Source organism: Struthio camelus, chromosome 2 (assembly GCF_040807025.1).
Source record: "Struthio camelus isolate bStrCam1 chromosome 2, bStrCam1.hap1, whole genome shotgun sequence".
Lineage (NCBI taxonomy): Eukaryota > Metazoa > Chordata > Aves > Struthioniformes > Struthionidae > Struthio > Struthio camelus.
In genome coordinates, this window is record NC_090943.1 from 127,842,235 (window position 1) to 127,865,359 (window position 23,125).

General features: G+C 38.7%; 1 protein-coding gene across 1 annotated transcript; it reads left to right on the forward strand.

The window, feature by feature from the left end:
* Positions 1 to 304: 304 nt before the first annotated feature.
* PEX2 (peroxisomal biogenesis factor 2) lies at positions 305 to 22,893 on the forward strand. Its single transcript, XM_068932469.1, has 2 exons — positions 305 to 674; positions 20,544 to 22,893. The coding sequence occupies exon 2, from the start codon at positions 20,562 to 20,564 to the stop codon at positions 21,474 to 21,476; it is 915 nt and encodes a 304-aa protein (XP_068788570.1). The 5' UTR covers positions 305 to 674; positions 20,544 to 20,561; the 3' UTR covers positions 21,477 to 22,893.
* Positions 22,894 to 23,125: the final 232 nt, after the last annotated feature.

A 23,125-nucleotide genomic window follows, 5' to 3' on the forward strand; every position in this document is an offset into this window, starting at 1 on the left:
GATACGGTTAGTGTGCAGCAAAAATTCCTGCTGCACGACGCATCCCCGCTTCCCCCAAGGGGCTGAGACGCTCACAGGGCCCGCTGGGCCGCCCCGGCCCGGCCAGGCCTAGCCTGCCGGGGAAACCGCAGAGACTGCCTGCCCCCCCTACGCAGCTACTCCCTCACGCTCGGCCCCGGCCCCGCCCTCCTCCTTCTCCTCCATTGGCTATCCACCCTCCCCTCTGAGCTGTCTGATTTGTTCTCCGGCCCGTCAGTCAAGTGCCCCCGTATTCCCCCCCCCCCCCCCCCGCCTTGCCCAGGCACGAATGCTGTCGCGGGAGTCTTTCTAGCGCGCCATCTCGATCGCCATGATTACTTCCTGCGTAGCTACAGCCACTCTAGGCGCTGCTCTGCGGTATCTATCGCCCGTGCCGCAGCTGTTCTAGGCCGCGGGAGCGGTCTCTGTGGCCCGCGGGGGCTGTCAGGGCCTGCTGGCGGGACGGTTCCCGGGAGCAGGGGCGGAGGGACCCAGCCGGGCCGCCCCGGAGGCAGGTCCCCGGCGGGCAGAGAAGGCCCTGTCCACGCGGGCTCTCGCCATACAGAGCCCCCTTCTCCCTTGTGCCCCTGCGGAGCCCCTGCGGCCCGGCAGCGCCCGCCCCTCGCTGCCGCGGCCTGGCCCCGGCGGTGGCGCAGGTCAGTCGGGGCGAGGGGGTTCGGGGAGGGGGGAGGGAGGAGCTCGGTGCCCTCGGGGTGCGGGGGGAGCCGAGGGGCGGCCAGTGACCGGCCCTTCGCGCCCCCCCCCCCCCCCCCCAGAGCCGGACGTGGCGGTGGCCGGCTGGGCTGTTGGCCTGGGCCTGGGCCGGGTCCGGGTCCGGGCGCGGGGGGCGGAGGTGGGCCTGCTGCGGCGGCCTTTTCCCGGTCCTCGCCCGTGCCTTCCCGGGCTGGCTGCAGGCGTGTGGCCGGGGCAGCCTCTGCGGATCAGCTCGAGGGGTGCCTTCCTGCCCCAGTTTCTTTAAAAAAAAAAAAAAAAAAAAAAAAAAACCTAGATTCCTCTTAATGCTCTGTCCGGGCTTCTGAGTTTCATGAATCCCCCGAAACTGTTTTTCCTGTTGTGTATCTCAGTATGTAAACACTTTACAGGCTGCCAGCCAGGCCCAAAGTGAGAGATAAGAAAAAAATGGAGCCTTGTGGTGCATTAAGTAGAGAGGAAAGGAAGTAATATTTTGCTGGAGGTGAATTTTTGTTCTGAATTGTTAATCTGATGTCAGCTGCGAGAATGAAACATTTAAAGGCTTCCAAAAGTTTGTTCTCCGTTGGTAGATGCTGTCTGCTAAAGGTGACAGAGTCCCCATTCCACTGTCTGTTAAGCTGATTTTGTGCAGCTCTCAGTTGTTTGGTGGCAAAATAATGGTTTGTCGCAAACAAAGTTGAGGTACGTTTAGTCTGAATGGCCAACTTATTTTGGCAAAGAGATGATTTCCACTTAACAGTCACTACCAGAAAACATAGGACTCTGTGTTTCTTTAAATCCAAAATCATATTCCTTTCATCTGTCAGTTGGAGAGATGTGTGCATCAAGGTCAAAGATGAAATACGGCCAGCTTGTAGTGAAGCTTGATTCCAAAATACTTATTTATCTCTTTGATGTTACTAGAACGTAGTGAATTCTGGTATGACTTCTTTGAAGCCTATGTTAATAAGCAATTCATCATTAACTGCTCATAAAATGTACACTCTAAGGCTATTGCTACTTTTATTCTTTATCAAAGTCATTTCATCAGCCAGTCGGTTTTTTTTCCTACCAACTTTTTTTTTTTCTCTTTATGCCTTAGTTTCTTCTCATCAGCATTTTCTTCTTCACTTCCTGGAAGGCTTCATCATCATCTGTTTATCTAATGAAGTGATTAGTAAGAAAATATTTAAAGTGTCATTACTGGCTCAGGAATTAGCATAGCAGACTGTAAAGGGGAGTAACAGCATTCATATCTCCGAATTATTTTGTTTCAATCTGTGTTCACGCTGCATGAAGCATCAATTTCAGTTAGTTCAGATTCAGAGAATTAAATTAACGACGACCAGTTGGAATGGACCAATAGGACCCATACATTATGTCAAGAGTGTTGGACAGATTTGACACTAGTACTTTAATTCCTCTCTGGTAGAATTTGCTACGAGAGTAGATGATCACGTCAGTCTTGGAACACCTATTATTGTGGCTAGTGCTCTTATAAGAATATCTGCTTAGAATTAAAAAAGTTACGTTGCCCATGTACTTTTTCTTTAGAGAGAATACCTTACCATTTGTATCTGTGGTTGGGCATGTGAAGAAGAGATGGTGTTTTGTGCTAGGTGTTACACCACAAATAGGCTAGTTCAAACTTATTTCAGTGTAATTTTTATGAAGAAAAGACTTGAAAGTAGATACACACTTCGTTTTCTCTGCATACTGTTAAAGAATTTATTTAGAATGTTGGTTTTTTTTTTCTTTCACAGTGAAAAGAGCAGTTTTTGATAAAGTGATGAATTTGCATCGCCATCCGTGTTTTGGAGAACAATATAATAGTGAAGTGAGCTTTTGTTATCATTGTAATATGTTTTTTAAGCATTCTTCCAATATTTTACTATCCTATACATTGCAGTAATGTTTAGTAAGGAATTTGTCTTGTCTTTTGGGTAAATTAGATCTTGCTGTTAATTACTAGAAATTGTCAGAAGGTTGCCAGTAAGCCAGACTGTGCAAACTGTGTGTTATCCAAACAGCAGTATGAAATGTGGGTTATTATTTTTGAAAAACTTCTTTTTTTTACTAGTATTAGCTTACATATTTACATTCTAATTATCATGACGTTTATAGTGTTCTCCATATTGTTAGGCTATTGATAGATTCAGTGAAGAGGAATATGCTCAGATATTATATATGAAGGTTTTGCAACTATCTTATATTTATGTACCCTGTCATGCTTTCCAGTCTGGGTTGTATTACGGGAGGGTGAGAGAGTTTGGATGTTTTGGTAAGTAACAATTTTATGTAGCACATTTTATGTAGTTTTTACAATTTTAAAGCAACAATTGGATATGTGTATGTTAAATACAAAATGTAGGAAAGTGCATTAGTCTGGGGACAAAACAGCTGAAATAACTTTTAGCTTAGACTTTTGCCTCTGCTTGATAAGTCCTTTGACCTTCTAGGCCTTCCTTGATTCAGTTTTGTTCATTTTCAGAACCCAGATGGAGGAAATGAATTCCAATTGAAGCGTAAATTGAAACTTTTAATGTTGATATAATTACCTAAATAATTAAAATTAGACATTTCATTGAACGAGTGCCTAAGTTTCCTTTACTCTTGCTAGAAATGTGGCAAAACTGTAGAGTAATAACGGTGAACTTGCACCAGTCTGAGTGAACTCATGCTGAAATCTCTCCAAGTGTTCCTTAGAACTCTCAGTACAGCAGTGCAAGCACATAAAACATCATCCTCTGAATTTATTTTAAGAAAAGTTCAACCTCTCAAGTAATGGGCCGGCCTTCAGATGCATTATAAATCCATTCAGTGATTAAAAGGCTGTCAGGTAGGTGGGATGTCGTGCCCCAGTTCATGCTGGTGGATTGTTGGGGATTAAGTTAGATACACCCAGCATGAATTTAAGGATCCAGAGGTTTATTAATAAAATAGGTGAAACTGATTCAACTTAATCTCATCATTAAGGGTCAGAATTTTCTTTGCAGATGATGATGATTTTAAAATGCAAAAGCTTTCATTTCTGGTTTTGTTGGATGATAATTGATGACTTAAATCAGGTACATTATTAGATTAGTATGTGTAGATAAAATAATCTGGCCTGACAAAGATATTTCGCTTTCAGTTATTGATCATTCTAAAGAGCTGTTTGATAGAGTGACTTAACTTCCTTTTTGAGTATCTCCTGTTTTTCCTTTTAAATTGAATGACTGTTTTTGGGTGGGGGTGATGTTGTTTAAATTTGGCAGGGATTTTTTTTTTTTTTGAGACCTTTATATATCTCCTTTTAGAAGAATTTCTTTTTCCTGAGACTCTAGATATCACTTATTTTATTAAAAAAGGTAATGACTCACAGAGATGTTTTGACACTTTACTGTGATTCAAGGATGTGTAGGAAGCAAATGTTCTTCTGATGGACTAAATAAAACTCAATTAAAACTTGCAAACAGGTATTATTATATAAAGACTTCAATAGAAACTTCTTAGAATAGGAAAGGTGATTTCTCTACTGTGATAGTTTTTGACACTGTTACTAATCCAGAGACTTCCATCTGTGCTTTGACATCAAATACTTTGGTGCAAGTCAAGAAAGATATTTGATCTTATATTGTGTTTAATCCTTTAAGAGCTTATAGTCTTTTAAAGTGATGGTTCTGAAAATTGCTAAAGACTGATCCTCAGAGAATATTTGGGAAGGAAGGAATGAAACAAGTTTATAACTACATACAATCAGTGCTAAAAAATAATGTGATAAAATAAATGACTTCAAAACACAAACGAGGGAGAGGGAGCAATATCAGAATCCACTATTAACATGTATCTTGCAGCAGTAATCCAACAAGTAATTACATATTCAAAATGGGAGAAAGTGGGAAAGGTTTCCTTTTTACTGTTTGTATTTTGGGAGGGAGGAGTGGGGAGCAGGGTTAAACTATTTAAAAAAGTTATGAGGTTCAGATAGGCTGGGGGCAAGGCAAGGAGAGAGGAGATATAGATTTTTAAAGAAAAATTAGTAATTAATTAAAAAATAGACCAGTAGGTCACCAATTTCGGGTCACAATATAAGTACTTTATTTCCTGATATACTGTGTTTCTATATTAATTGTAATGACCTACTTTTTAAAACAAAAAAACCCCAAAAACCTCGCACCTGTAATTTGTATGTTTATTAAGTGAGAACAGGATCAAAAAGATGTAAAATAATTTGTGTCCAGCTAACACTAACTGATAACTTCCAGGCATAGATGCAAATTCATCAATGTAGCTCATAAGTGTGGTGTACTCCAATAATAATAATTAAAAAATAGACAAACATGAAATTTTATATTGAAAGATAGTACTGTACTTAATCGGAAATATGCTTCAAAGACTACCGATAAATTTATTGTGGATTAACATCAGTGTAATTACAGAATAAATTGGATTATTTTACATTAGTATATGGCTTGTGAAAGTTTTAGGTATTTAATGCTTTTAGGGGAAGGATTTTTTTTTTCTAAGGCTCTCTAGATAATGCATTTTTAATTTTTAAAAAAAAGCTCAACAGGTTTGTGCCAATTTACCTAACATCGTCTTTTATCTGCATGCTCCCTAGCCGAAACCAGTATGATCTTGCTCTTGTTTAGGCAGTTACTGATATTAGTGTCTGCTTTCTCTGAGAGCCTAGTTTAAATATTAAACTTGCTGGAATATTAAGTATTAAACTTGCAGGAACGCATGAGAAGCTTACAGTAAATACACTGATCCATAATTTACCCCTGTTATCACATTTTTTAAAAAAAGGAAGGGGGGCACATCAGTGGCCTGCCGTACACATACTTTAGGAAATTGGAGAAGGCAACCCTCCTTACCACTTCAGAAAGATCACAGAAAAGACTCCTTTTCCAATGGGCTTTGAGAGAGGCATATTTTTTTAAGTAAGCTCAAAACCAGCTCTATCCTATGATTATTGTAAAGTGTCCATTGCTCCTTTAAATGGTAAATATACTTAACTCTATACAAATACATTAGCTTTATATGTATGTATAATATATATTAAGCTGAACAACTCATAAGACATATATCAGTGAAACATTAAAATGATATTTTGTACTTCTAATGTGTACAGTTAGAAGATGATCATGGGGTCAATTCTAATCACTCTTTCACTAGAATACCCTAATGTGTATTTCTCCTTAGTAAGGGGTGCTTTCCAGATTTTAACTTCTCAGGCGCAACATCTGAGTTCACACTAATTTCTTTTGAGTGTGAGTTATATATTCAGAGATGTATTCAAGCAGTCTTATTTTCTGCTCATACAGACCCCATTTTAAATTAATAACAACTATTCATGACCTCAAAGTTAGATACCTACTAAGGTTTTTTATCACTTTCTTGTAGAGAGTGAATTTAAGCTTTCAGCCTAAACCATCGACTAACAGTGAGAGTGGACTCAAAATCACTGTGTTGCTGCTACGGTTATTGATGGTAGCCTCTTTCTGTTAAGATGGGAGTGAACTTCTCTAAAATTTGGTGCATCTAGGAATACAGGAGGTTACTTCAGCATGGTGTTTTCAAACAAGCTGCTTATGGTGTTCCAGTTTCATTTGTTTGGGTTTTTTTCCTCCTTAGGAGACATAACAGAACGCTCACACGTGCACACATGGGCGCATACACACACGCACACACTTTTTCACGTAGACCAGTGAAGAGAAAAGAGAGGACGTCATGCTACAACTCTCGTTTTAACAAGCCAGTGTGCTCTCAGTGACGTAGTCCGTAGCACCCACCGTACTCTTCAAGTAGCAAAGTTAAAAACAGTGAACGAAAAAGAAAATATGCTCTGCTAGAAAGCCGCAGACCTAACTCATGAGTCAGATTGTGCTGTACGTGTACAGAGAGGGTAAGAAACTCTCTGGCCTGCCACTTCTCAAATGAGCTAAATGGCTCCAGTGGCCATGTAGTAGCCGTTGTATGTGGCCTGCATCTACAATTATTGTCAATTCATACCTGATCTTTGCAGAAGTCTTTAGGAAAAGGAAGACAGAAAGGAGGCTATCTCTTTATAATGTGCCTATCTCAGAGACGGTGGTGTTTTTTTGTTTGGAGGTGGAATGTAGTCCGTGTGCTAGAAAATTTGGAAATTTTTCAGGCTGTTTTGAAAAAAGAAATTAAATACAGATTTTTCAGAGGAAAGAATGTTAAAGATAAAAAGAAATAACTTGGAGCTGGAAGAAAAAGAGGAAAAATATGTGATATGGGAAGAGAAAAGAATTATGACAGTGGTGCAGCTTTTCATTCTTGGGTTTAGTCTGAGTGGGTCTGAGCCCTTCCTCCTTTCCTGCCAGAAGGGACCTATGGAGGTTCATATTCATTGTGTTCATATCAGTGTCTGCCTGGGGAAAAGCTGTCTAAAAATAATGTCTCTGCCACTGCTTATCTCCCACCATCTCCATGACTGCTAATATTGGCAGTGGGGTTAGGAAGGAAGGGAAATAATACAAGTTTAGAAATCTAAGAAAACTAAGAAATACATTAAAAAATAATGTCAACTTTGTAAGCAGAGGAACTGACAGCAGATTTCACAGGAGGGGACTAGCATGGAGAAGGAGACTTTTCCAGGAAATGAAATTAGTATAGGACCATGACACTGTGGGGCAGAACTAAATCAAGAATGGGCCTTGGAATTGCGGAGAAACTGTAGAACCTCGATCTGTGTACAGCTGACGCTTCAGAGCAAGGAAATGATTTTTCCTCTTCTAAACTGCTACTTGTAATATGTATAGGCAACTGTGCTAGTGGATTCTAAAATGCTAATGTATTTATAGCATTGAGGAGAGTGTGGTGAAAGCATATCAGTCTTCTCTCATGTGCTTAAAGTTACCATAATTACCAGCTAATAAGACTGTCAAGACTGGGGGACACCAAGCACATCTAATTCTCCCAACATCCCCGTTAGTCACTGTATATACCAAACATTTCAAAGTACTATCATATCAAAAAGGTAAGAATAGGGAGGAATCAAACAGTATTCCTTGCTTAAACGCAGTAGCCTCTCACCAGCAAATCTGCATGAATCCTACAGCTGACTCATGCAAATAATTGCTTTTTTTTTCTTTTCAATATTCAGATTTACAGTATTCTGGTATTATTTTTGTCTGTTCAGCATGTCAGATTTGAAGACCATAAGAACAGTTGTACTAGTCAAATGAAAGGCTGTTTTCTGTCTCAGTATTGATTGGTAGCAGATTTAAGAATACAACGCTGAGATTCAAAGGCAGCCAGTCTCATGACTACTGTCATCCCACCTTTATTTCTTGACACCAATGCTGGTTTTTTTTTTTTCTGATACTGCATAGGTCCTTCCTCTTACCTGATGCTTGGCTGACCTGTTTCAGTGTACTTGGGTTCCAGAAAAATAAATAAATACATTTTTAAAAGATTTGCTTTCTGCCAGTTTAACATACTAAAACAGTTCTAAAACAGTTCAGTGGAGGGTCAAATGAGCATTGGAGCCCATAAGAAGAGGTGGGAATACACAATTGAGGGCAGACGGGAGGGAGTGACTGTAGATATCAGAAACTGTGTCAGCTTACTGGAGCCTAAAAAATGAGACACATACATCAAGTAAAGTACTTTTCTTCATCCTTCCAGCAGTTGAGAGTACTTAATTATAATTAGATCTAATCATTCATAAGTTATGCCGTATAATATGAGGCCAAAACTTACAGGTGACGGTAAACAGGCTTACCTTTTTCCTGATGCCAGGCCTTCTTGACTTTAACATACCATAAATATATACAGCCTGTTATAGCACTGGTTTTGCAAACAGTCGTCCTTTTTGTATTGTGGTGGATAGAAGTTAACTATGAGTTAACTGTGCCTTTAGGACAGATTTTACCTTTCTCGTATAGTAGATGTTTTTAATAAAAGATTAAAGAACATTATGTTCCCGCAATGCAGTAAATTTAGCACTGTTATACTTAGATATGTATAGTCATGTATTTAGACATACACATATAAAAAGGAAGAAAGATGGAATAAAGTCTAGGCAGTGGTTGTGCGTTTTACGAATAAGGGGTTCTGTCATCTGTGGCAAATTGCATCTGAGTATGTAGAAGAGGCATTGCTTCTGAATCCCTTCTACATAACTTCTCAATCTTCATCCTGACATCTCCATAGCTATTAGGTGATCCATTCAAATGAATCAGACAAGCATGGGCAGAACAGAAACACAACAGAGCTGTGAAATGGGAGTTAAGTTAGGTTACTCCGTTTGTTGAGTTAGTATCAAACTGAAGAAGGGTAAGGGGTGGCATAGAAACAGAACATAAATTTGGGAATGACAGTATGTTTAACAAAGAAGGCTATGTCAGATACAGTGTCCTTATGGCAATAGAATCAAATATTGCATATGTCGCTAAGCGTAAAGCCAACTTTTCAGGTAAGCAGCAGAAGCCAGAAAATGGAGAGTTACGGCTATAGCTGCCCACAGCATTCTGACAACCGTGCTTTCATGCTCTGTCTTTGAACCATTCCGAAAAGGAGCTGCATACCTCTGCCACAGTGTGATGTTTCGCCTACTTAACACGAAGGATGGCATATCTACTAAGCTTTACATCCTTTTCACTTTTGCAGTGTATACTTTCAGTTATCCATTATTTTATCTAGATACCTCATATCCTCATCCTGACCAAAATCCTTTCAGGTACAAGGATCTCCTTGTCATCTGCTGATGTGATCTTCAAGAGTTCAGTTCAGCAAGACCTACGTTTGTAGCACAAGGGGTCTTGTATCTTTTTTTGTGTGTTGCTTATACATAGTGATACTGGCTTAATCAAGACATGTTACCCCTTCCACACAAGGGGCTGGTCCTTCCTAGTTAACCATCACAGTAACAGCTCTGCCACACTGCTCCAACTGACCCCTCCACCACTTAGGTTAAGCAGCAGTGACTGCAAAGCATATCTCCAGATAATTCTCGAGAAGTACCACTAGTTTCAAAGAGAGTTAAGATTGTGTGGGCATATATTTTGGCTCCTCATCTTGGTGCTTGAGAGTTTTCTGTACCACGTATTTTGGAAAGCCTCAAGTTACCATGCAACTTTGTTTTATCAAGTTTTTTTTTTTTTCTTTTCCTTTTTTATTCTGGAGTTATTTAAAAGGAACTGCAGCTTACTTGAATTTCCTACAGTCAGGAATGGGAATTTGCAAGCAATATGGACATGTCCATTGAGTTGAGTTTGGAATTTGACTTAGACATACTAAGGGATGGTCCAAAAAAAACAAAAAACAAGAAAGGAAATAAGATAGGGCAAGAAAAGAAATGCAGGAAAGGAAAAGGAGGAGTGACTGAACCTATGACTCACTGTCTGCTTATCTTTCTAATTATTTTAATAAATTAAAATTAGGTGCATATCCAGAAAGTCAGTAGGATGATGTTATCTCTTCATGTTATACTGTAGGGAATGCAAGTACACTTACCTTTGAGCTTTTGTAGCATTAAATTTAACATTGCAAACTTTATGAGCTAATATGTTAAGTATCAGTTATGCAGTAATCAGGGAACCAAATCTAGTTAGTTGTTTTGAATAATCTGTCTTTCAGAAGTACTGACTGATCACAAATTTCTCTGAAGTCAAGGGAAGCTCTTAGTAGCCAGAATATTTTTAATTCTGGCCAATAGTAGTCTTCCTTGCAAGTATTCAAGAGAAGGTATTATGCAGGATTTTCAGTTTCTATCACATATTAACAGAAATGAGTGTTGCACAGCTTCTAATAGTGCACTACTTTCCTACTGCTCTTCGTTGCTGTTGTATCAGTTCTGGATCTTCTGAGCTTGTGAGTGTGTTCCTTGAAGCGCTAATGTTTTGACTCTGGCAGGTACACTTGAATTTGTGTCTTCTGTTTGTTGTTCTGGCATTGAATAACTGTAGCAGTCAGGATTAGGGGATTTGTTACTAGTTGCTCATTCAAATTCCATAGTAAAAAACCTTAATTTCATCTGTGGAATTGACTTGTTGTTCAGTCATTCAGTGTTTTCCTTTCCTTTCTCTGCTTCTCAAAATGATAGTCCCACCTCTCAGGAATACTGAGAGAAATAAATGTTTTCAGTGATTGCAGTGTGTTACTGGTATTTCAATTAGTGTTAGTAGTTATTCCAAATGGTTAGAGAATCTTCTCTGTGTTCTTTACAAAATGATAGGTATTTAACTGAAGTGTATAGAAACCGAGACTGGAATATAAACTCAATCTTTTGTAAGGTTATTTGAGGTAATGATATAGTGATAAGTTAATTTTACAGTGATTAAGAGACAACACAGTTGGGGCTCCCAATTAGACTTTAATCTGAGGATATTTCTCTCTACACTTGATAAGCAGAAAAGAGACAAGAATTAATAGTAAGACAGAAGGTTTTCACTAGCTGGCGTCTCAGTTTTGTGCTTTATTAGGGGAGCTTTTATAGCTATCTGAATACCTGTGGCTTGATTTCTGATCTGTAGAGTTTAGTGATTTCAGACTGACATGCAGAGCATCCTCTACCATTGAGAATATTTGAAGTTAGATGGAATAATTTCCTTCCATTCCCTAAAATCCCATTTAAAAAAAATCTCAGCATTCTTATGGTGGGTGAAAAAGTCATTTTCATTGCTCTCTATTAGTACACTAACCTTGTGAACGTAAAGGGAGAGGGATAGGAGACCAAGGGTATCAACACAGAAGCCTAATGTCTTCACTGTAATTCTGGCCTTCATCGTATTGCTTCTTTACTTGCTCACTGGCTTGCTCTCGCTGTCTCTGGCATACACACAGTATGGCAACACTGAATCCACAGGAACAGAGTAATACCTTGTGGCTCCTGCAGAAGAGAGGAGCTGTCTTGTGTTAGTGATGGTTTATTTAGAGAGGCTGTGATTCTTAGCATGCCCACAACATACTATTACCTGGGCCATAGATCTGAATGTTAGAACTCTGCAGAATCTAGTCCATTTAAAGTGGTGCTTTAGTCCTTTGCATCTTGTTTTAGAGAGTACCTTGTAGGCCTATGTATTTTTTTGTTTATAAATAATAAGGTAAATGTTCCTTACTGATGGGCTGATAGTAGTCACAATTCAAACTTTTCAGTAGTTTAAAAACTTTTTTTTTCCATTTTTCTCTAGACTATGTTTCTTCTCTATCATTTATAATGCTATATTAATTCATCTAAAGTACAGAAAATTTTATACATTTGTTTTCCTGTGGTTCTTCTGGAACAGGTATTCTCATAATATCTTCTGCAGTGCAATTGGTTTGTGTAGTGAAACTTACTTAAAAAGAGCAAGCAGGGAAAATGAAGTCTGTGCTGTGTTTTATATCAAAATTATATGTTCTTGCTGTTAAATTAGGATGATATAATGCTGAGTGTTTCTAGGTAGAGGTAAAAATGAGAAAGAGCAAGACTATGGTTTGATCTACAGTATACTGCCTAATCAGGAGAGGGTGACTGAAATATTTCATTCTTGGAATGAAGTAAAGACAGAACTTGTTTTAGAAGGTCAAAGAAGCTAGTAAGGGAACAGCTGTTTTAGGTTCAGCTCTGCCTGAAAAAGAAGACTTATTTGAGAAACTAAAGGTGGAAGGGAATTTTAGTTGGAAGTGACTGAATTGTTAGATTCACTCAGAAGTAGGACAGAGAGAATAGATAAAGATAATAGGCATTAAAAAAATAATCTTCAACGGTTGCAGGGCTGTAGTAGGCGGTCTTTGGACTTTAAAAAAAGACCGTCAGAGCTAAAAAAAAAAAAAAAAAAAAAAAATCTGTTATCTGTCTTTTATTTGCATTGAGATAATTATAATAAACTAAAATAATAAATGTTAAAGAGACTTTATGTATTAGGAATTCTTCAGAGGCCTGGAAATAAAAAGGAATTTCATTCTTTTTTATAAAAATGCAAAAAAATCAAAATAATTTATAAAATAATGCAGCATGATTAAGGATGAATGTAAAGCAGTAGTATAAGAACGTGAGGATAAAATCAGTAACTTTGTTAATTGAAACTTATTTTATTCTTCAAAGCACAAAAAAACAATGAAAAGGTTTAAAAATCTAGGCAAGAGGGAGCACAAAGGGATAGGTCCATTACATATGTCTGTTATTAAATAAGAAAGGAGAAGAAGTAAGAGATTTTCAAAGACTGAAATCTTTTGTATTTCATACTTTATAAAGAGGTAAGTTATGACCTGCAATTTTTAAAATTAATTTTAGACAGGAAATAAGAGTGGAACCAAAGCACAGAAAGAATAGCCTAAGGAATCACAGAATCACAGAATGGTTTAGGTTGGAAGGGACCTCTGGAGATCATGTAGTCCAACCTCCCTGCTCAAGCAGGGTCACCTAGAGCATATTGCCCAGGATCACATCCAGACGGGTTTTGAATATCTCCAGGGAAGGAGACTCCACTACCTCTCTGGGCAACCTGTTCCAATGCTCTGTCACCCTCACAGAATCTTGATATAGATTTGTCCAAGTGGCAAATTCTAATAAAATTAATCCTAGAATGATTGCGAAATTGGGCATCAGTGATGTTATTTATATATTTATTTATTTAATGTCCTGGAGGATGAAAGCTGCCAGCAAAGTGTCTGTCTGCAGACACAGAAAACTGTCAGTTTCAGTTTCAAAGAAAGATTCAGTAGTAAATAGTTTAGCAATTAATTAGTATCTAAAAATACATAGATGGGAGCCTGTAAAACAGTCGATATGGTTTGACATGACCTCTTTGTAATAAAACTCAAACTGTTTCTTCTCCTGGAAAGGGTGACAAGCTTAATAAGGGGAAAACTTTAGGTAGGATATCGCTTGATTTTAATAAAGATATTTTCCCTTTATAAACAAGCTAGGGAAACATAATATCAATACTATCTCTAATAGATGGTAATATAAACAGCATCTGGTTGAAAAATTACCTTTATAGAATAATTATCTGGAGTACCCCGTCAAGATGAAAAGGCGTTAATGAGTTGGATGATGGAAGAGAACACACACTTACAAAAAGTTACTGGTGACGCTAAGCTGAAGAGGGGTTGAAAGTTTGGGAGGTTGTTTTTTTGAACATAAGATCTGAATGCAAAGTAATCTTGACAAATTAGAGCTAATCTCTCAAATCAACAAGATGAAATTCAGTACAGGCAAGCATGAAGCACTGTATTTAAGAGTAAAAAAAGTAAAATATATGAATACAAAACAGGAACTAAATATTCAGACAGTAAAGTGACAGAAGAAGATCTGAAGGTACAGAAGGTCTAAAGTTACATAGTAACAGTTTGATTCTGGAAGACAATACTTGGCACATTGTAGGAAATAGATTCTGTAGTTTGGCAGGTCTTCTCTGTGTGGTTCAGTGCTCTCACTCTCCTCATTGCTTTTTCCTCTTGAAAAGGTGCAGACAAACTGGAAATTCTGCTCTGTTTTTATTATTCTTTTCTCCTGAAGAATGAAAACCATCTTTATTTGTAATAAAGGTGATTTAGGTTGAATATTAGAAAAAGATTCTTTGTAATTATTAGGGTGATAAAACCCTGGAACCAACTATCTAGAGAAATTGTGGAATCTGCTTCCTTGGTAGTTAAACATCTGTCTAGGTATTCTTGAGCCTGCCTTTATGCTGAGTTAGGATTAGATGGTCTCTTGTGATCTGTTCCAGCTCTGCATGAGTACAGTGCTCAGACTAGATATGGTTTGGCTGCACAGAAGAGATTATCTAAAATAGTTAAATCATGAACTCATGAAAGTGAAAGGGGATGCTATTAGTTGCATCTAAATACAATTTTAAGGCAGGACAGTAAGGAACAGAGTTTATTTTTGACTGAAATACATTTTTATTTGGCTTCTAAAAAAGTGTTTTAGCAAATCATGCCTTAATATCTTGAAGCGTCTACATATAGGTATATATCTATCTTCTAATGATTATGCTAGAAAAGCAGAGAATAAGGTTGCACTAGCAGTGAGACAGTAGAAACCCCTTGATTACTGATCCACAGTGGAATAACCCTGAGGAAAAATGGCACCCTAGAGATTACTTACATTTGCGCATTTCTGCAGGCAAAGTTTACAAACCTGTAAATTTAAATGTAGAATTTTTGTAGGCAGAATGCATTGACAAATATGCCTGATGGTAATACATCTCATACTGATAGTCTCAGAACAGTTCAATAATAGTGCTTATATTGATAGCAGCAGTGCAGGAGATGTTACTTGGTGTTATAGCTAAAATCCATGTTATCCCCTTAATCATAATTACATTAATATTGACAGGCTGTTGACAATACTCACATTACTATTGATAGATTTCTGTCAATAACATGTTTCCAAATAAAATATATTCATTCATAATTTGTACAACGCTCGATAACAGCTCTAATATATAATGCAAGAAATTCCTATTTCCCTGGTGATATACAATAATTTGTTTTGTTGCACAGTGTACTGTACAAGTGGCAATGTCGATTTGTTTAGTTTAGACCTTTTCTCTCTTAAATAACTTGTATTTTGTCTGGGTTTTTTTTTCTTTTCTGATAATTAAATTTTAACTCCTCTTCTTTTCCGTGCAATATCTGTGGTGGTTTAAAATCATCAGGAAACCTTTTAAGGCGTATTCTTCAGTATTTTGTCTCAAAATGTATTTGTATAACGGGTTAATCACACATGGAGTTTATGGTTTATCCTCACTTGAGTTCTGACTATTGAATTCTGATCTTACAAGCTAAGCCTGATGCCATCTTTAACTGAACTTTAATGTTTATCTTTTTGATTGTTAGGTCTATAGTTCTGAGAGTTCTTGAGTTTTAAATATTTTTAAATAGACCAAATAAAGAAATAAAACCAGTAAGGACTTGACAGAACAGAATTTAATGCAGAACAATGGAGAAGAATAACGTTCTGTTTAAGATCTGTGTAGCACAGCAGGCTATGGAATGTAAAACTAACTTTTAAAAGTATGAATGAAAGGTATTGACACCCATAGGCTTTGTTTTTATTACCTGGTTTTGGAACAAAGAGCAAATTTCTCATCTATTCCTATTGTAGGACCACTATTGTAAAAACGGTACAAGGAGAAAAAAATTAACAAAGCACTGAAACGTTTTTGTGAGGAAGTAATATAAAAAGGGAAATCCATATTTGCTGTCAGTTTAAACAATACATATCATAAATATGGAATAAAATGAGAATTCTTCACTACAACAAAGTAGAGAAAGATTAGAATTTAGGCTTCCTCTCTCAGAAGTAGTAGTCACCGTTATCCAGATCATTAGGACTTCTGCAAATATTTTTCGTGGGAGTGTATTAATTTCAATTTTTTCCTTTTAATATTTGTGGAAAATAAGTTGGAAATATGTGTTCCAGGTGGAGAATCTAACCTGTAAGCTCAGTAAAACGTTAAGTTCTGAAGTAAGTGTAGTGTATAGCAGAGCACTTCAGGATGTGCGTGAGAGTATGCGTTCCCACACAGTTCTGTTAAACGTTATGTAAGCATAGCTTTGATTTTAGGTAGCTTGCAGGATCCAATGACCTATAGCCATGACCTATAGTAAACTTTTCAGTATGCCTAGCGACAAAATAATTTCCATTTTTTTGGCTTAAATTGAGAATATTCTTACCTAATTGTTATCAAAAAAATTAAAACCAAAAACAGCCTTAGCTATGCTTACATAGGACTATTATAAGCACAACTTAAAGGATTTTGAAGGAATGTGTCTTTATCAATAGATTCTTACATTTTTGTCCAATATCCTTCCCTTTTTGTATAGTCTGTCTGCAATATCAATGACTCCAAAGTTGAATCAATGTGCTCATGTTGCTTCCTGAGCTGCAAACTAAATATGCTGCAGGTAAAGACTACTTCCAGTGTTGATTCTAATTTTAAAAAGTGCTGAAAAGGGCTTGCTGGGTTTGGAGAAATTTTATATTTTGGCAAACAATGCTTGGACTCCTTAAAAAATGATTCCAATTTTTTTGTAGTCAAGTTGTGTCCCACACTAGTAGACTTATTGAAATTCTTTCTTTCAAATAAAATTCCATAAAGCACCATGAACAGGATATATATGTAGAGAGAGAGTCACAAATCAATTAAATTATACAGTTACTGAAGCAAACTCGACATCCACAAGTCCATGGGCCCCGACGGGATGCACCCACAAATGCTGAGGGAGCTGGTGAACGTCATTGCTAGGCCACTCCCCATCATCTTTAAAAGGTCATGGTGATCAGCAGAGGTGCCTGAGGCCTGGAAGAAAGCAAACGCCACCCCAGTCTTCAAAAAGGACAAGGACGGAGGACCCAGGGAACTACAGGCCAGTCAGCCTTACCTCAATCCCTGGAAAGGTGATGGAACAGCTCATCCTGGAGGCCAACTCCATGCGTGTGAAGGACCAGAAGGTGATGAGGAGGAGCCAGCATGGCTTCACAAAGGGGAAATCATGCTTAACCAACCAATTGGAAGCCTTCTGGGGTGGAATGGCTGTCTGGGTAGATGAGGGGAGAGCGGGGGTTGCTGTCCTCCTTAACTTCAGCAAGGCTTTTGACGCTGTCTCCCATAACATCCTCGTAGGCAAGCTCAGGAAGTGTGGGCTGGATGAGCGGACGATGAGACGGATTGAGAACTGGCTGAATGGCAGAGCTCAGAGGCTTGCGATCAGTGGTGCAGAGTCTAACTGGAAGCCTGTAGCTAGCGGGGTGCCCCAGGGGACAATAGCGGGTCCCGTGTTGTTTAACTCATTCCTCAGTGACTTGGATGGAGGGATAGAGCGCCTCCTCAGCAAATGTGCTGATGACACCGAGCCGGGAGGAGCGGCTGGCACACCCGAGGGCTGTGCTGCCATTCAGAGGGACCCGGACAGGCTGGAGAGATGGGCAGAGAGGCACCTCCTGGAGTTCCACCGAGGCAAGTGCAGGGTCCTGCCCCCGGGGAGGAATAACCCCAGGCACCAGGACAGGCTGGGGGGTTGACCTGCTGGAAAGCAGCTCTGCGGAGAAGGACCTGGGAGTGCTGGTGGACAACAAGTTGACCGTGAGCCAGCCGTGTGTCCTTGTGGCCAAGAAGGCGAATGGTATCGTGGGCTGCGTTAGGAGGAGCATTGCCAGCAGGTGGAGGGAGGTGATCCCGCCTCTCCGCTGAGTCCTGGTGAGGTCACACCTGGAGTACTGTGTCCAGTTCTGGGCTCCCCAGGACGAGAGAGAATGGAGCTCCTGGAGAGAGTCCAGCGAAGGGCTCCTAAGACGACGAAGGGAGTGGAGCATCTCTCCTGTGAGGAAAGGCTGAGAGAGCTGAGAAGAGAAGGCTTGGGGGGGAGCTGATCAATGTGTATAAGTTCCTGCAGGGAGAGTGCCAAGAGGATGGGGCCAGACTCTGCTCAGTGGTGGCCAGCGATAGGCCGAGAGGCAACGGGCACAAAGCGAAACACAGGAAGTTCCGTCTGGACATGAGGAAAAAGTTCTTTCCTGTGAGGGTGACTGGGCCCTGGAGCAGGTGTTCCAGCGAGGTTGTGGAGTCTCCGTGCTTGGAGACGTTCAAAAGCCGTCTGGACACACTCCTGGGTAATGTGCTCTAGGTGGCCGTGCTTGAGCAGGGAGGTTGGGCGAGATGATCTCCAGAGATCCCTTCCAACCTCCACCATTCTGTGATTCTGTAATCACTGATGTATAAATTTAGATTAAAAGGTCAAGGTCTAAGGTCATGAGTAAGATCTGGGTGTCACCTAGTCCATCCTCCTGGAAAAACTGGGGCTAAATCCAACATTAGAACAGGTGGCTTAGGACTTTGGTCAAGTTTTAAGAGTATTCAAGGATGGGGATTTCACAGCCTCTTTCGGGAAGCTCTTCCAATGCTTAACTGCTTTCCTTATGAATATTTTTTTCTTATGTCCAGCTGGAATTTCTCATATTGCAGCTTGTGACGAGTTGCCTCTTTCTTTCATTGTGCATCTTGTAAACAAATTTGGCCCAATCTTCTCTGTAACTCACCTTTGGGAAGTGAAAGATTACTGTTAGCTCACTTCTTAGCATTCTCATCTCCAAGTTAAATGATCCCAGTTGTTTCAGGGAAGGGATCTTCATAAGTCATGCAGGCTCCCTAGTGATCGTAGGACTCTGTTCAGTCTACGATCTCTCTTGTACTGTTGATGGAGAAGAGGCAAAGCTGGACTTAGTATCTCAGGTGGAAACTCACCACTTAACTACAGAAAAGAGAGAAGACAGGCTTGGGTATATTGTCAGATGAGGTTAAAAGAGCTAACTTCATAGCATGGATTCATGCCACAACCACTGTCAATCTAGTTAAGGTTGCTTTCTGCTACCTTAAGCTATATTTTGTTTGCTAATGAGGAAGAGGAGTTGATAATAACCAATTGGTGCTATCCCATGCCCTACCTCTGTGGCCGGTCTTAATTAATTGGAAAGTACTGTTCTACAGCATACGTTAAGAGCAAAATCATAATTCCTGTGAGCTTTTTTTGCACAATATTTTCCTTGCAGACTTAACCAATTATGGACATAGAAAACAGTAGGAATGCTACAAATAATGTTTTATAATTAAGTTTTTAAACTTTTGGCACAGTCAGTTTCACCAACAGGTTATTGGTTTGGAGAAGGTTTTTAGTACTCTTCATATCATTAGCAACCGTTCCTATACAGGATCCTATACAGCATCTTTTATTCCAGGCAATCATGTGTTACTGCAACTTTTCCTCTTGTAAATAGGAATTTGAAGTTCCTTCTTCTGTACTTTTTCCAGAATGCTGTTGACCCTTGCTTGTCTGTTGTGCAAAGAATCCAGTTTAGAAGCTGGTAACAGGTGCACTCTCTTCCTGTAATATACCACTTCTCCTAGTAATCACTTTTCTTTTTTTGATGTGGACAAAAGGAACTAAAAATCAGTAATCCCACAATCGTGCATTACTGAGATGAGTTTCCCGTATTTTGCTCTTGCAATTTATTGCATTTATTCTCTTATTCACAGAATTCCAGATTTATTGACGTTTCAAGCAAGCAGTTTTTAAAAATAATTTTATTTTGCTTTGCAGTCCTTGAACAAGACGAGTACACATTTGTTGAAGTTTCTAGTACACATTAATCATCTTGCCAGGAAATTTGTTATACAGAAAGTAGCACAATCCTGCACCTGTCAGCAGACTCTAGAAAATACATGCAGGCTTCAGTGTTGTACTGTATGATAATTTATTCTTCTATAAATTAAATAAATTTTTGCCTTTATTTAACAGGTTTTATCACTTCTGCCTTAATTTTTATCTATATTTTTTTATATGTAATCCTTAATTTTTTTAGTATTTCTAAGATTTTGCTTTCACCTGCAGCTACTGAAGTGTTGATATGGCAGTATTTTCCATCCACTGCTCTATTCTCTCCTAGATTTTAGTTGGTGTGCTCATTTTCCCTATTTTTCCATAAAAGATCTTACAGCTTTGCAAATCTTGTTCTGGTCTTCCTTTTTAAGATGTGATCGAATATTAAAATTATGCCTGGGAATGTATTAATTTTCATAGTGAAATGTTAAATATGTGAAGCTTAGTGAATATCTGGAAGAGATTATAGGCTTCTCTATAACCGAATGAACTTGTTACTGTTTTGAGGAAATAGTCCAATGTAAGTCCTTTTAATATGAAATGTTATATTGGTAGTGTAAAGCTTACTGAAAGGGGCTTGTTGCAGATCCTGATAGCGCATTAATATCTAAAGAAGCATTTTTGCTATTTTTTATTTAGTTTTGGTATATTGCAAATTTGTTATCTTTAATAAGAATAAAAATATGAAATGCCCCATTAAACTATAATCTATTTGTATTTATTCCTAGAAAGTTTTTTGTGAAGACATGGCCTCCAGCATTGGGAATGAAAAGAGTGTGAATCCTGTGCTCAGAATAAGTCAGCTTGATGCTTTGGAACTAAACAAAGCCCTGGAGCAACTAGTATGGTCCCAGTTTACCAGCTGTTTCCATGGATTTAAACCAGGGATGTTGGCTCATTTTGAACCAGAACTAAAAGCATTTTTATGGCTTTTATTGTGGAGATTCACTGTCTATTCCAAGAATGCAACTGTTGGACAGGCTATTCTGAATATTCAGTACAAAAATAACTTATCTCAGACAGAAAAATACCAACCCCTGAGCAAACACCAGAAGTTATGGTATCTTATTTTCACTGTTGGTGGACGATGGTTGGAAGAAAGATGTTATGATTTATTTAGCAATCGTCATCTGGAATCTTTCTGCAGAATTAAACATTGTATTAACTTTGGAGCTGGACTTCTTAAACTTTGTGGACTACTAAATTTTCTGATTTTTCTTCAGAAAGGAACATTTGCAACCCTCACAGAACGTATTCTAGGAATTAGATCAGTTTTTTGCAAGCCTCAAAGTGCTCGTCAGATAGGATTTGAATACATGAACAGGGAGCTCTTATGGCATGGCTTTGCCGAGTTTCTAATCTATCTACTACCACTTATTAATGTACAAAAACTAAAACTCAAAATTTCTTCTTGGTCTTTGCCTATTGCAGGTCTTTCCAGTAGTGAAAACACATTAGCAGCTCACTGCAAGGAGTGTTCACTATGTGGGGAGTGGCCTACCATGCCTCATACCATAGGCTGTTCACATGTTTTTTGTTACTATTGTATTAAAAGCAACTATTTATTTGACATGTATTTTACATGTCCTAAGTGTGGCTCAGAGGTACACAGTGTTCAGCCACTGAAATATAAAATAGAAATGACAGAACTGAGGGCTTGATTTGTTTTTATACAGTACATGAAGTATTATATTACATAGATGACAGGAAAAATTCAGAAATTACTGTAAACAAACAGCTTGAAAGATGATTTTGAAAATTCTGTGATTTGTTGTAACATATCATGTCTTTACTGGTATTAGTTTTTTTATGGAGGAGCTGTGCCAGCTTGCCTCTCTGAAGGGAGGAAAGAAAGGAGGTCACCAGGTCTTCTACTCTCTGACTATTCGATCCTTGTTTGGTGCACCCTCTGTTGTTGAGTCTCTCTTAGATCCAGAGCCTTGCAGCCTACCGCTTTTTAGCTGCATGCAATATACTTCCCTCAAGGTTAGAGGAGAAGGTGCCTTAGGAACCTTTACCCATTTTGTGATCGTTCTCAACAGTGTTATACAGACTCAGTACTAAATTAGCTAGTAGGTGGATTTAGTGGGAAAGATGCCCATGCCTTAAATAATATTTTTTAGTCATGTCTAAAGAATAATTTTAAATTTGAATATTTTTCCAAATGTGATGTTCCACTGGAAAAAAAGGAAGGGTGCAGGATGAACTGTCGTCTCAGCGGATTATTAACAGTTCTCATCAGATTCAGCCACTGTAATCAATAGACCATGAGCTCTAAGTGATCCATGTGGTAGACAGACATATTCATATTCTCTATAGATAAATTATTATAAGAGATATAGCCATTGCCTGCTCAAATACAAAGCAGGTGCTTTCTAGATCATGCATTTTCTCGCCTAACAGTATGTCTGTGGTCTTTGGTGATGTATATGACCACCTCCCAATTCTTCCTTATAAAGCTGAAGGACCCAGTCCATCATCCATTGGAATGTGGCAGGTACATGATGTAACCTGCATTTTTCTGAATCAGAGATTGTGGAGAAAACTGTTTACTCACAAGATGCTGTCATGGGGATTTGCCACACTTCCTTTTGTGATGTGGTCAAGCTGCATGCTGCTAAACCACGCTAGCAGCTCTCTACCACACAGAAAACAGATCAGACATCAATATGTGCATATAGCTGTGTAAAAAATAGGTAACTCTTCTTGGTTGAGGTTATTACTATTTGTTTCACTTGTCAGCTTTGCAATGGTTTTATTATTCCCAGTTTTAATACTTTATCCATTTATTCTCTGACCTGGTTTCGTAAGTGGATTTGGGTTGGGTTTTTTGTTTGGTTGGTTTTTCTTTACCCAAATTGCTGTCCTTTTTTACAGGAAGTCCTACCCAGCAGTCTCATTAAAACAAAAATACATCTCATCCTTTTTTGGTTCTTAAATTCTTAAAATCTTATACAGTTAAATGGAATAAATCACTTTATGATGAATTGGTTCTTGATTGGCTATCCTCAATAGTCAGTTCCAAAGATAGTATGGTAACAACTGATCCAGTACCTTTGATCTCCTTTTATGAAATGTTTTATTACATTTTTCAGTGTCTGATTAAAACAACGTACCAGTCTATTTGTTTGAAGATCTTAAGTTCTAGTTTTTGATCTTTAGAGTGACATACAACTCTTTCATCTGATTCAATTAAATATAGTTAGTGGAATCATAAGTTTCTCTGGGCAGCCCAAAACTTCATTAATTCTGCTACTACTCACTGAATCAACAGAGACTTCAGAGCAACTGCTTCGAGATACTGTATGTC